The sequence below is a fragment of the Phalaenopsis equestris genome, unplaced genomic scaffold (assembly GCF_001263595.1).
Source record: "Phalaenopsis equestris unplaced genomic scaffold, ASM126359v1 Scaffold000140, whole genome shotgun sequence".
In the NCBI taxonomy this organism is placed as follows: domain Eukaryota; kingdom Viridiplantae; phylum Streptophyta; class Magnoliopsida; order Asparagales; family Orchidaceae; genus Phalaenopsis; species Phalaenopsis equestris.
The window spans coordinates 264,669-279,633 of NW_018164582.1; the positions used below are offsets into that span (position 1 = coordinate 264,669).

At 33.6% G+C, this 14,965-nt stretch overlaps 1 protein-coding gene across 1 annotated transcript in view; it reads right to left on the reverse strand.

The window, feature by feature from the left end:
• Positions 1–8,088: 8,088 nt before the first annotated feature.
• LOC110021733 overlaps positions 8,089–14,965 on the reverse strand; it is a 22,147-nt gene continuing 15,270 nt past the window's right edge. Inside the window, exons 7-10 of the mRNA XM_020720345.1 lie at positions 13,495–13,620; positions 9,045–9,151; positions 8,887–8,958; positions 8,089–8,606 (exon numbers count right to left, since the gene is read on the reverse strand). Of these exons, the coding sequence (XP_020576004.1) occupies positions 8,239–8,606; positions 8,887–8,958; positions 9,045–9,151; positions 13,495–13,620 (673 nt within the window). The 3' untranslated portion in view covers positions 8,089–8,238. The remainder of the gene's footprint in view (positions 8,607–8,886; positions 8,959–9,044; positions 9,152–13,494; positions 13,621–14,965) is intronic.

Genomic DNA, 14,965 nt, shown 5'->3' on the forward strand with positions numbered 1-14,965 from the left:
GAACCGTCTCATCAAAATGGTTCATATTATTGCATTAATTGCACCCAAAATACTATAAATAGACTCCTACCCATCACATGAGATGGGGTGCCTAGAGAGAGAGTCTGAGGCTTTGAGAAAAAGTTACAGCTCAGCATCAACATCGACCGTCATCGACCACCGCCAACCTCTATCAACAGACGCCAACCTTCATCAATCACCGACTGTCGTAGACTACGTCAACCGTCATTGACCTCGCCAACCTTCTTTGACAATCGCTTACCGTCGTCGACTGCAGCCAATCTCCGTTGGCCACCGCATATCATCGTCGACCACCACAGACCATCGTCGATCACCGTCGATCTCTGTTGACCTCCGCCAACCGTCGTCGATCACCGCTAACCATTATCATCAATAACTATTTACTAGACGGTGTCAGTCGATACTGTAATCTGAAAAATATAGTTATCATTTTCCGTTTGTGGGACAAGAGATCCATGTAATCATCAATCAATAATGGATTTTCACAGCTGGGCCAGACCCCGTGGTTTTTCCCTTTATGGGGTTTTCAAGTAAAACTTCTGGAACCGTCACCGCTTATTTATCTTTCATTTGTGTGTGTATTGAATTCTCGTACAACGCTAAGACGATAATCTGTTACTCTTACCTCCACAAATTTTCTAGCACACATCACCACTAATAACAACCCCATCTATATTACCATCACTTCGAACAATAGTCCATAGATAATTAAAATATTCATGTATTCAGCTTTAGAACTACTCAAATAAAGGCCTTTAAACTCTAATGTAGGCCGCTAATATTTGGTATGTAATGAATGAAAATAAGTTTAAGAGAAGGAGATATATCATTTAATTTCATTATTATAGGGGAAGTAACTTTGGTCTAGGGTGGATAATTGGCCATCATACACTTATTTATTTTTATTAGATGCTTATATTAATTAAATTGTGAACTAAATAAAAACACTTGCTTGATAAAAATAGTATTTTTATTAATAAACTTAATTAAATAATATTAAATATGGTATCAATAAATTTTTCAAGCCTAAAAAAAATAGAGATTGATTTTGCCTCAATCATTAGACCAACTATTTTGTAAATTGTCTCTAATAGAGAGAGAGAGAGAGAGATCTCATAATAAAGACTATATTTGTGTTCAACTCATTAAACAAATCTGTAAAAGCAATTTGTACTCAAAACTAAATACTGAGATCAATAATCACAAATGATAAAAAAAAAAAATTTACTGCTATATTCACAATTCACTAAGATATTAACAATATACCATTTAGACGTTGAACCTTTTGAGAGGGAAAAAAAACCCCATCAAATTCAACTTCTTTACTTTATTTTTAAAGATTGATTGTTTAGATTAGGGGTGTAAACGAGCCGCGCTTGAGCGAACCTAGGCTCGGTTGTGTTCGACTTGTTAAATAATATATTGTTTGTGTTCGGTTCGTTCATATATGAAGCTCAAAAAATTTATTTGTGTTTGGTTTGTTTGCTTAGCTAGCCGAACACGAGCTGTTCACAAACAACGAGCCGTTTTGATAGACCTAATCACGCAACTGTGGGATGATAAGAGTATGGGCGAGATTTAGTTCTTATTATTTATATTAGAAAATTCATTTAAATAGAATTTAATATATATTTACTTTATTTTTAATAAATAATTTTAAATCATTTTAACTTTTTTTATCCTTGTAGTCAATTAATTTTTTTTTAAATAATACATATATATATATATAGTATTATTTAAATTACACCCAATAAAATGAGCGATTATTGCATCAGGAATCGGACTCAAATTTGTGTCCATTGCCCAATGGGCGCTTGCCACGTGTTAAGTGGGTCCCACCGTAATGCTAAGTTTTTTAGAGGGGTGGAGCCCACTTGCCATGTGGCACATAAAACTCCGGTTAAGTTTTCAGACGAGCTGCTCATTTATAACTTTTCGATCTCAAAATGAATCAAATTTAGACAATCATAAACTTTAAATGAACTGAGCTTGAACAATGTAACAAAAGTTTGAATTTAGCTCGAGCTTTCAAGTATTTCAACTCACTAAGGGTCAATATTTTTCGATAGCAAAAGATGAATCAATTATTAGCATCGCCAATGGTTAGAAAGCCCACTAATTATAGTTCATAGGTTAGGCTTAGGCACATGAGAAAGATTCATAATAGCAAACTTTAAAGTTTATTCTCCATAATTCATGAGCTATCTAAAACGCAAACAAACAGTAAACTGGATTATGAATCGATCAGCTTTCCCTCTTGACAAGAAACAAGGCACCATAAGAACTTTCAAGAGCCACAATAGAAAATCAATACATAAATAAAATTAAAAAATTAATATATGCTCATAAACCCAGCTATATATATATATATATATATGCATATGCATGCATATGCATGGTTAAAATTGGAGGATTTACATAGATACCACACAATTCTTATATGTTTACATATCAAAATCTAAAATTTAATATTTACTTATACAGCACTAAAAAATACCGCTAATATCATGTTTCTTAAAGTGAAATGCACATATCTTGCATATATTTTGGTTTGTTTGTGATATTAAAATGTCATATCAGTAAATATCAAAGATTGAGTGGTAGATATGTATATACATAAGAATTGTGTGGGTATGTATGTAAATTATCCAAAACATCATTAATATGCATTGCATTGCAAATTTATTGCTAGGCTTTATTTGCCACTGGTTTTCACATCTAGCTTTGAGAAAGCCAACTGAATTTCTTAAAAGATAAGGGTCTATTTGGGTCAATTGCAGCTTATTAATAAGGTGTCACGCAGCAGATGTGATAGGATGCTGCTGCGAATAAGCTGACTGCTTGTTTGTTTTCTGTAGTTTGAAAAAAAAATTGTGCTGCAGTTGTTTCTGGATAAATGATCATTCTACCAATGTATTGTATTGTTGTTTGCAACGTAACTATTCATATTAGTACATTTTATACTTGAAAGCAAATATCCAATGCGAAATATTATAAAATAAAGATAGGCACTTCACTATAAAATGAGTAACATGACTACCAAAATTTTAAATATATATATATATTAAAAAAATAATTTATAATATGATAACATTATTTTTAAAATACGGACGGTGTATGTCACGAGATAAGTAGTTCTCCAAGGAAACTCTCCATGTCCTATCACTCTCGGCGGTGGAATCTTCCAACCCATCTGTCCACCTAAAATAGTCACAATTTTATGTGATTCTCCTTAGGCACCTGTAAACATGCCTTCAGTAGCTATGTGTCTACCACAAAGTAAGCAATGAACATTATAGTTTGCAATAGCAGTCAATCCTCTGAAGGTGCCGAAAATCCTCGAGCTCATTTTTCCTAAAGGTTTAAAAACACATGCACACATAAGTAATTAATTAAAAGTCTTACGCAGTTGTGAGACCTCAGAGAACTCAATATATAAACTAATGAATGTCATTACAAGAAGATATATGACATTATAAAAAATATTCTCGGTTGACTTCAACCCACAAAATATCGAGCTCGTGTGTGTCATATATGCATATCAACAAAAGAGATCGTCTAGAAGAACCTCAAAAACCACTGAAAAAGGAGAAGATGTTGGTTGTCTTCATTAGGATTTCACATGCGACACTAAGTAATACTGACATACAAGCCACCCAGAAAAATTCATAAGGTTAAACATTTAATCATAAATCTTCAAAACGCACAAAAAAGGACATGTAATATTTATGATGCATATATTACTCACGATTGCCTCATCAGTCATCCAAGTGGGAGAAAAATACGTGCAAAAGGAAAAAAAATTCATTTTACTTGCATCAAAAATTCATACAATAAATATAAAATGCATAAGAAACATAAATATACATGACTTGTATAAAATATAGATACAATAAACAGTGTTTTTTCAACAACCATTATAATAAACAGATATAAAAACTAACATTCCCTCCAATCATCCTTCAACTATAATATCTGTAGTTTGTTCCCTAAACTATGTCATCTTGCTTGCACCTTCCCTTAAGTGCAAGTCTCGGGCACATCGTTTTCGGCCCATGACAAAGACTGTCCAATACAATATTCATATGCCTCAACAGGGACATGTGAATGATCCTCATCTGCCCTACAGAAATCAATGTCGTTGCGGGAAGGATGCCGCCGAATATAATTGTGAAGAGTCATCGTGACAATCATAATCTGCACCTATTTGGGAAATAGAAAAGTTGGTATATCGATAAGTATAACTTATTTCTTCTGTCAAACTCTAAATGTCCTCTCAATGACACAGTGTAAGAATGAGTGTTTTTTGTTGAACATTTCTCTCCTACCCCATTTGATATTACCTGAAAATATGGTATATATCGCACATCATGTGAAATCTCTGTTAACGATCCATTCAAATGTAAGATATGTTGGTTTTATGACTTGTGAAGAAAAACTAACAAGTACATTCAACCCTACCGAAAAATATTTGGAATTGTCACAATATAAAAAGACATGTCCTCATAAATTTCTGGAGTTGCCTCCATAATACACATAACCTGCTGAGCATAAGTTGTTTGTGATTGGTCGGGGTCATTGGTGCATGAAACGACCAACTGTGAAATCTCGTTTCTAATGAAAGCAGCTCCATCTTTTTTCTTCTTCTCAACCCTGTGCCGCTTTGATTGGCTAGTGGGTTTCACCTCATTGAGGTTCGGATCAGGGCTTTCATTAGAATCGCCTGTTCGTTCAATTCCCAAAATTTCAGAGATGCCACCAAACGTCGTCTCACTAAGAGCACATGCATTGTTGTTCTTTGCCACAACACCATTAAACATAGGATCTAACTTCTTTTTCAGCTTAGGATCGATGCAACTATATTTAAATTTTTTCGTACCTGGCATCACCTACAAATTCATGTGACATGTTGATGGATTTAAGAAAAAAAATTGACAAAAGCAATTAACGTTTCAAAAATGTCGACCGCTAGTTTCTCTGTCCACCACTCTTTTGAAGCATCAGTTGTTCGCTTTATCAGATCCTAATCTAAGCTAGTGGATCCTCGCTTCAATTCTTTACATATTTTCCAATCCCTTCTTAGCTGATCTCACTTGCTTTTTAATCGCATCATATCGTATTATGTCTGTATTTTCCTTGAATTTTTTAATAACATGTTACCAACCCTCCTTGTTAAAATAGGTTATTGGCATATTTTCCAATTTGACCTCCTTGAGGCAAAGCTCGCAAAAAAATTTTTTTTATTATTTTTTTATCCCATATTGCAGATGAACTGACATTTTTTGTCTAAATCATTGATTATTAGTACGAAAACAACTAATCAACATAAATAGGAAAGACAGAATACCATGACTCAAAGAAAAATAAGAATGCCACAATATCATCACAAATGTCTCTCCACACCACACCACTTACACGTCACCACCACCACCACCTTCATACACCAACACTTCCACACACCAACATATCAAGAAACCAACACATCCACAATACTACTACTATCACCTCCACACATCAACATATCCACGACACCAACACATCCACAACACCCCTACCACCACCTTCACACACCAACACCTTCAAACGAACCGCCATTACCACCACGTCCACACATCACCACCTCCACACATCCATAAATACATCCATCAACACAAACACAACCACACGCGAACCACCATCTCCACAACACCACCACCTCCACACACAAACCAACATATACCACCACCTTAAAATCCACACATAAACACATCCACCAACACAAATTCATCCACACACCAACATTCTACATGCAACACCACTACCACAACCTCTATACAAACAACTCAACACACCAACACATCCACAACATTATTGCCATCACCTTCACACATTAATATATGGCTCATACATGTTCCAAACAGCGCACATATATTTCCAAATGATTGCACACACAATCAACACTGTCACAATAACAAAATAGAGCAAACAGAAAACCATATTCTCGTTACATTTTCTTTTCAAATTCTTCATTTTTTTTAATTCTCATTGTGAAGACAAGATTCACCAGAAAACCACCCCCACATATTCAAAATATACACAGCACTCGAAACATTGTTTTCTACAAAATTTCGAAACAATATTCACATTCAAAAAGAATAACAACTGAACAGAGCAAATACAGAGCAAAATCACAACAGAACAAAGAAAACCAAATCCCAAAATCCAACATCAATTGAAAGTCCTTGCACATATGCATTTCCAAAAATAAAAAACCATGGCATAGTAAGGTACAAAATACTGGAAAATAAGCAAAGGCAAACCTCAAAAACCACAACACGAAGAAGAACCACCGCATAGAGAGCAGAGAAAATAATTCAAACAGAGCCAAAAAACAAAGGGAGGAGAGGGAGATGAAAACTCCCCTCAACAATTCCAGAGAAGCGAGAGAGAAAGAGGCAACACGTTACACCTTCCAATCACGAGAGAGAGGGATTAGGGCAAGCGTCGCGATAGAGAAAGGAGGCACCACCAAATCGTGAGAGAGAGGGATTAGAGTAAGAGTCGCAAGAGAGGAAGAAATGCACACGAGATCGCGAGGGCAGCTGCGTTAAAAAAATAATTTAAAAAAAAATTCTAAAGGAACACAGGTTGCGGGGTCGAACCCGCAGCCACATTTAATCACAGATTTTTCAAAAACGCCACTGCACTGCAACATCCAAACACCCCTTACTATATTTCGCACCGCACCGTAGCTAAGAAGTTGCGCCAAACGAATTGTAAGTTTGTGAAGTTGGGTCGGAAGGGAATCAAAGTGCTTCTAAGATATTTCTTAATAGGAAGAATTACATACATACCCCTCAATTCTTATGTATTCCCATATCTAACTCTTGAACTTCAATTTTTACATATACATCAACTTACCTATTCATGAAAAGCTGAAATTTAAATTTTAGAAGTTCAAAAAGTGATATTTTTTATGTGATGAAAATTTTGAGTGGCATAAATGTAGATACAAAAGAATTGGGTGATATGTACGTAAATGCTCCTTACGATTAAAACTATTTACTAGATCTTGCATTCTTTCAAAAATTTCATATTTCTAACTTATATCAGTTTATTTGTTTTAAATATTCGTGATTAAAATATAAATTGCATGCAATAATTAGTATTGTCATTCTGTAAAAATTGCAAAACAAAGACAAAGTTGTCTCAATGACGTACATGTAGTACAAAAAGACATTTAGATCAATGGAGTATGACGATTATGTAAGCAAACAATGAAGAGCAATGTTGTGTTCAATTTTGCATTGCAAAATGCAACTATATTATTTTTAAAACATAAAATATTTGGGGCATCTCTTTCTTATTCGTGTACAGTTTTTAAAATCATTATTTGTAAATAAACTTCTCCTGTTTAATTATATTTTATGTAACATTTAGTAAATACACATTTAAATGAATTACAATATTGTCCTCTTATTAAAAAATCAGTATAACTTTGATGCTCTCGTCTCTTATCTTTACCATAGATTAGTGTTTCTCTGCATTACACCAAACATTGATATTTATAAATTAACTACTAAACTATTGAAAATTTATATGTGCCACAATCAGATTATTAAGAATTTGAAAAAAATAAAAAATATGGGTTGGGATTTTACCATGACTTTTGATATTTGAGTGAGAATTTGAAAAATAAATGAAAGATAGTGGTTGATTTGTAAATAGCAGATTTCGGATGGCCTGTATGTCATTGCCCCATTATTGATCACTGATTTATCCATGTTTAATTTCAATATAATCATAGCCTAGGGTGAATTAGTTAAGGGTTATTTTAATTCAACTTTAATTTATTTATGTTTTAATTTCAAATAAAACATATTTAATAAGCTGAAAATCAAATCAACTTATTTTTAAAAAAAGTCAAAACATCTAAAAATTGTTGCGGGTATTTTCGAGAAAATCTTAATTTATTTTAAAAATTATGCAAAAAATACATTAAACAAAAATATTATATATAATAAAAAACAAAAATGATCCCATACATACCATTGAAAATTCAAATTAGAGTATATAGTACATCTCCCAATCTAGAAATTTTTTCTATAGTATACTAAGAAAATTTTGTGCAACCATGTTTATTAATAATATACAATATTCTTCACAAAATAACCAAATTGACAATACATATGCAATAATCTCAGACGGCAAAACAAGCCAGTAAGCAGTGATGGAAACCTATGGTCTCTGAAACAATATGTTCTCCTGTTCAAGTGCAGTTCTTTCACTGGTTACCAAAACCCAAGTTTCTGAAATCCTCTCCACCCTCCCATTCTCAATATCTACAACACTAAAAGCTCTCAAGCTCCCATCCTCATTTCTAACCTCTGTATGAGACTCATTATTCGTTCTAGAGCTCCCAGCCCGTCCATGGAGCTTCTTCGCTCGGGGGACGATGGCTCCATTCAAATATATGGTGCCGTCGACCCCAACCACAATCATTTTCCTAAGTCCACCATATGCCAATCCCTTGTGCATGTGACCAAAAACAACTAAAGGGATGGGGAGTCTTTTGTTCCTCAGTTCAAGCAAGGCCTTGGCAAGGTCTGTAATGTAATTTTCTTCAATTCTAAACTCAATAGATTTACATACATACCAACCATTTCCTATGTATTTATATGTCTATCACCTAAACTTCAATTTTATGTATACCACATTTACTACGCATGAAAGCATGATTTTCACTTTTTAAAAGTTAATGAAAGATTTGGCGGCATGTGTAAAAAGAGAAGCTTAGGTGTTGGATACGTGAATACATAGGGATTAAGTGGTATGTATGTAAATGTCTCAAAAAGATCAAGGTCATTTCAAGGAAAAAAGGCTTACCTGAATCACCATGGTCGCCGCCTTCAGAAACCCAATCTTTTCCGCATATATCATCCATTTTCGAGCCTAATCCTGCGATGTGGGGATGAGTTTTAAGAGTGTGAAATGGATGTTATTGTTTATTTAGGAGAAGACTATGAGAAGGTGAGATTGAGAACCTGAAGGACCATTGTGAGCAAGGAAAACCAAATTATGGCCATCAGGTGCTCCTAAAGCAGCATTGATGATTTTCTTTTTGCTTTCCTCCAAATTTCGAACCCCGTACCTTGCATGGAATAATATTGGACATATAAGTGGTAATAATGCAGAACTATAACACTGGAATTTTTTATGTGATAATGCATTAAATAAGAGATTTAAAAGGCTGAGGCTTTGAAGGATGAAAAATCATGGATTAAAATAATGCAAATTACTCAGAAAACATTGACACGAAGAGAAGATCTTTAACCGTACAATACACTGTACAATTAGAAAAATTGTCAGTGTTCTTTAAGCTCATAGACATTTATCTAGAGAACAACTAGAAAGCCCTGCAGGACTGCAGCCTTAACTTTTAGTCACATCGAAATTTTCAATAGGATTTAAATGTTAAAATACAACAACAACAACAATAAAACCTATATCGCACTAAGTGGGGTCGGCTACATGAATCATTTTTCTCCAATGCATCATATTTAGTATCATATTTTCATTTAAGTCTAATAAACTATGATCATTTTTTATACGATAAGCCCAAGTCATTCTAGGCCTACCTCTGTCATTCTTAACATAAGTCGAATAAAAAATATCTACTCTTCTAATCAGATCATTAGATGGTCAGCGTTTAATGTGACCAAACCATCTAAGATGACTCTCTCTAATTTTGTCCGTCACTGGAGCTACACCAACCCTAAAACAGATATATTGATTTCGCATTTTTGTCTCTAAGTGTAAAGCCACTCATCCACCTAATCATTCTCATCTCGGCAACACTTAACTTAAATTTATGCTTCTCTTCTAAAGGCCAACATTCAGCGCCATAGAGCATTGCGGGTCTCACCACCGTCTTATAAAATTTTGCTTTCAGTCTAAGTGGTACTTTTCTATCACACAATGGGCCCGAAGCATTCCTTCACTTCAACCAACCAAGTTGAATTCTACTAATAACATCCCCATTAATATCCCCATCACTTTGAACAATAGATCCAAGATATCTAAAGCATTCAAAACTCTTAATAATTTGATCACCCATAGTTAATTTTTTGTCAGTAGAGCTACTACTACTAGAATTACATTCCATGTGTTCAGTTTTAGTTCTACTCAAACGAAGGCCTTTAGACTCTAAGGTAGACCTCCATAATTCAAATTTTTACTGAGCTTCTTCTCTCATCTCATCTTATCCACGACAAGAATATCATCAGCAAAAAGTATACACCAAGGTACATCCTCCTATAACTGTACAATAAGAACATCCATAACTAAGGCAAAAAGATGTGGGCTTAAATCTGATCCCCGATGTAAACCAGCAGAAATAGGAAAATATTTTATCAATCCTCCTTCTGTTCGAACAAAAATAACACTTCTTGTATAAATATCACTTAAATATAAGTCATATCAACACATTTCTTCTTAAGAACTCTCCAAAGGTTATATCTTGGAATCTTATCATAACTTTTTTCTAAATCAATAAAAATCATATGTATCCTTCTTATTATCTCTGAACTTCTCCATCAAACCTCACAATAAATGTATAGCTTTCATAGTAGACCTGTCCAACATAAATCCAAAATATTATGAGAAATCTTTGTAGTATGTCTTAACCTAAGTTCAATTACCCTCTCCCATAATTTTAAAGCATGGCAAATCAACTTAATTCCTCCATAATTGGCACACTCTTGTGCACCCATTTATTTTTAAAAATTGGGACCAAAATAGTCTTCCTCCACTCCTCAGGCATCTTTTTAGTTTGTAAAATAATATTAAAGAGTTTAGCAAGCCAAGAAACTCTCAAATCTCCAAAATATTTCCACACTTCATTTGATATAACAATTGGGATATCATCAAATCATACAGACTTTCCACCTTTGGTTTTCTTTAAAGCCTCACCAACTTCTTTTTTACTAATGCGACGGTAAAAATAAAACATTTAATTATTACTAATGATATTAAAATCACTCACGTCGATGGCTTTTTTCAAAATTTCATTAAAAAGTTTATATCAAAATAACTCCCACCCATTTTGAATATCTTTTTTTAAGAAAATCACTTTTTTTTATTTTCATCTTTATTTAATATACTTTACTTGAATTAAATTTTTACTTTTCTTTTTTGTTTGTTTGGCTAGTTTATACATATATTTTTCATCCTACTTAGTATCTAATATATTATAAAGATCACTAAAAGTAAAATTTTTAGCGTCATAAATTGTTCTCTTAGGCTCCCTATAGGTCATTTGATATTTTTATTAGTTTTTTAAGTTTTTGTATTTAAACCAATTTTTATAATATATCTTCTTAATTTTAGCTTTTCTTGCACATTTTTATTCCACCACCAACTTTTTTTATTTATAGAAATTTTTTTCTTTTGACTCTCCAAGTACAACTTTTGTCACTTGTTTAATAGTTTTTGTTAATTTATCTCAAATAAAATTTGCTTCTTCATCAACATTCTAAATTTTGCAATCTTGAATTTTAGTCATAAAAATAATTTTATTTGTCTTTTAGGTGCCCCAAGCTAATTTTACGACGATGGTTCTTAGTATTCTTTATTTTACAACTCTTCATCTTAAAATCTAGAACTAATAATTGATGTTGAGTACTTAAATCTTCAATTGGAATGACCTCACAATCTTTGCATTCTCGAAGATCTCTTCTTCTCATAAAAAAATAATCAAGTTGTGTTTTATTAGATCCATTCTTATATATAATAATATGCTCATCTCTTTTTTTAAATAAAATATTAGCATTAGCAAAATCATAGCTAAAGCAAAATCTAATATAGCTCTATCTTCTTCATTAATCACTCCAAAATCGTAGTCACCATGAATAATCCTAAAATCTTCCACCACTCTACCGCCATGTTCATTTAAATCTCCTCAAGTAAAAATTCTTTCTTCAAGAGGTATCAAATATATTAAATCTTCTAAGTCATTCCAGAATTTATCTTTAGAATCTATATCTAAGCCTATTTGAGGAGCATAAAAACTTATAATATTAAAAATCTTAGTTTCGGCAATAATCTTAAGAGCTATAATTCTATCTCCAACTCAATTAATTTTTACAACATTATCTTTCAAATTCTTATCTATAATTACGCCTATCTCATTTCTACTGTGACTTTTACCTGAATACCAAAGTTTAAAACCTAAGTTATCAATCTCCTTAGCTTTTTCTTCAACTCATTTGTTTCTTGAACACATAAGATATTTATACTTTAATAAATCATAATATCAATTAATTTATTGATTTACCAGTAAGAGTCCCTATATTCCAAGATCCTAGTTTAATATTAGTTTCATGGACTAACTTCTTTACTTGCATTTGTCATTAATGTGATAACCCTTCCTTATTTAACACGGCCCTTGCACACTTTTCACTGTATTCAGTCCATACAACGCGTCGCTTCCAGGGGACCCCTAGCACTTACACAATGATCAAAATGATTTGTGTCATGATTTTTTCAACAAGTTCTACGTTGGCTGTCGACTAACTAACGCAACCCTCCACTTTTTACATCCGGGCTTGGGACCGGCCGGCAATGACAGTGTTATTTTAAATGATAAAATTAAATTATTCAAACAAAAGTAACTAGAGCAAAACTAAGTCTGATTGAATGCCATTGGAACTAGCAATGAATTCAAGAAAATGAATTTGGATAGCGAATTCATATTTTGACATATTTAGAAATAATTTATGTTGATGTAATGTATTAAAAAGTAAGATAAGCTGATGTAGGTGTTGATCAAAAGGACTATAAACAAAAAAATCATTAAAATGCATGGCACCCGCCCAAGAAAAGCCTTCAGAGTCTTATACATAAGTCTCATAAAAATATTTGACGCATTGCAAAGATCAAATAGCTTAACTCGCCACTCATACAACCCTTCCCGGGTTTTAAATGATGTTTTTCATTCATTTCCAGGTCTGATTCGAATATGATGACATCCCTGTCCAATTTAGAGAAAATTTAGCTCCAAGCAGTTTCTCCAAGAGGTCTTCCAACAATGGCATTGGAAACCTGAATTTGTTTGTAATTTTATCGATAGCTCGGCTATCTACACCAATGCAACACTTTTCATAAAAGATAATGACTAATAAACAACGTAAGAGAAACCTGACTTGTAGATTATTAACCTTCTAGTATTTTATGACCATTAAAATGACAAATTTAAAGCTTGCTTGAAATGATGACAACTGGACAAAACAATTAGAAGTGCCATCAGCAAGAATGTGGTTAGGTTTTATAAGAAATTAACACAATTTTAGAATGGTCTATTTAATTTTGCACAATCATGGCTGTACAGAAAATAAATTAAGAAAAAAAAAATTCCAAGAACAACCAGCATAGTAATAGGCTACTACATGACTACCTGAAAAGAAACTCATTAAGATTAATTCAAGGTCCACTAACCTTTGAGAAAGAAGCTTTGGTCGAAATAGTTTGTCGCCTCCAGAAGAAAATGGCCGACCACCCACAACACTAAGCTTTAGCTCTGGCATGTCCAAACGACTGTAGGCAACATGGTGCTTACCAAGTCTGTCAACGAAGAAATCACCTCAATTTTCAAGAAATTGAATCAGCCAACCAAACAAGTTACTTGCATGCTTGCAATTTGAAGTCCTCAACCAAATATGGGTAGTGGTAATATGAAACCAACAAAACAGTAGATAGATACTCAATAATCCATCATTAGTAAATAACAATTACAAACATTAACTAATTTGTATACTAAGCGTTCATAAAATGTTGATCTTGTAGAAATATGAGTGATATCAAAATACACATCAGATTATAAGGGAAACAAAAGCTAAAATAATGCAAAACATTTTCTTCTAATGCGAAAAATTACCAAATCTTAAATTACAATTCACATTAGCCAAAAAAACCGTAAACATGTCCTGCCATGGAACAGTTAACTAAGATGAAAAACAGCCTGAATTGTTGAAATTCGGAAAGCTGGAAAACTAATCCATTTATGAAGTGTTTGGTTTGGACATTGAGTAACAAAACTAGCTTTCAAGCTTTACATTTTTGGGCTTCAAAAGAAAGTATTTCAGAACCAGCTTGAAGCTCTGAGGGTTGAAGCTTAGCACATTAGAAGCCTTCATTTCTATTCTTAAACCTCAGGCTTTCCACCTGTTGTGCAATGAGATAGGTAGTGCGGAAACCGATTCAAGAGATCCCAAACAAAACTTTGAACATAAGTCCACAAAGCAAGAAATCACAAAAAACACAAAGAACACAAAGGTTTAATGTGGAAAAGCCAAAAAGGACAAAAACTACACCAAACTAAGAAATTCACTATGAAACATGAGAGGAATTGTACAAATTACACTACACTCAAGTCTCTCCATACTTTGGAACTCAAGAACACTTCTCTTCTTCCTTGCACGGTAGAGCTTAGAACACAAACAAACTAAACTTCCGCAGCAATGTCGAAGACTTAAATTCCCAAACTGTCAAAATAGTTGTTGGCACCGGAGCGCCATCCCTGAGCGTCAGGTTTTTAGGCGCTCGAGTTTCAGATCGATCTAAGCGTGGTTACAACCCTCCTGGGTACCGCAATTCCTTGCTCCTTGCTCCGGAAACATGTTGTTGGGGGCTTAGGAACCCCACTAGCGTTAGGGCGCCACTCCAGGCGCCAAGATGCCCCAACTTTCCACAATCAGGCTCCACATATAATAATCTCCCACTTGGAGAATTATTACAATTAATTCCTCTCCTCCAAATTTGTATCATCTTCATAGTGATGTACTGTAGTATGGCTCAATCTCGATTTCAACCTTCCAGAACTTCCACTGAAGCCAAGCATAGCTTCAGTTTCTCAGTTGTAACAACTATATATATATATATGTATATATATATATATATATATATGTAT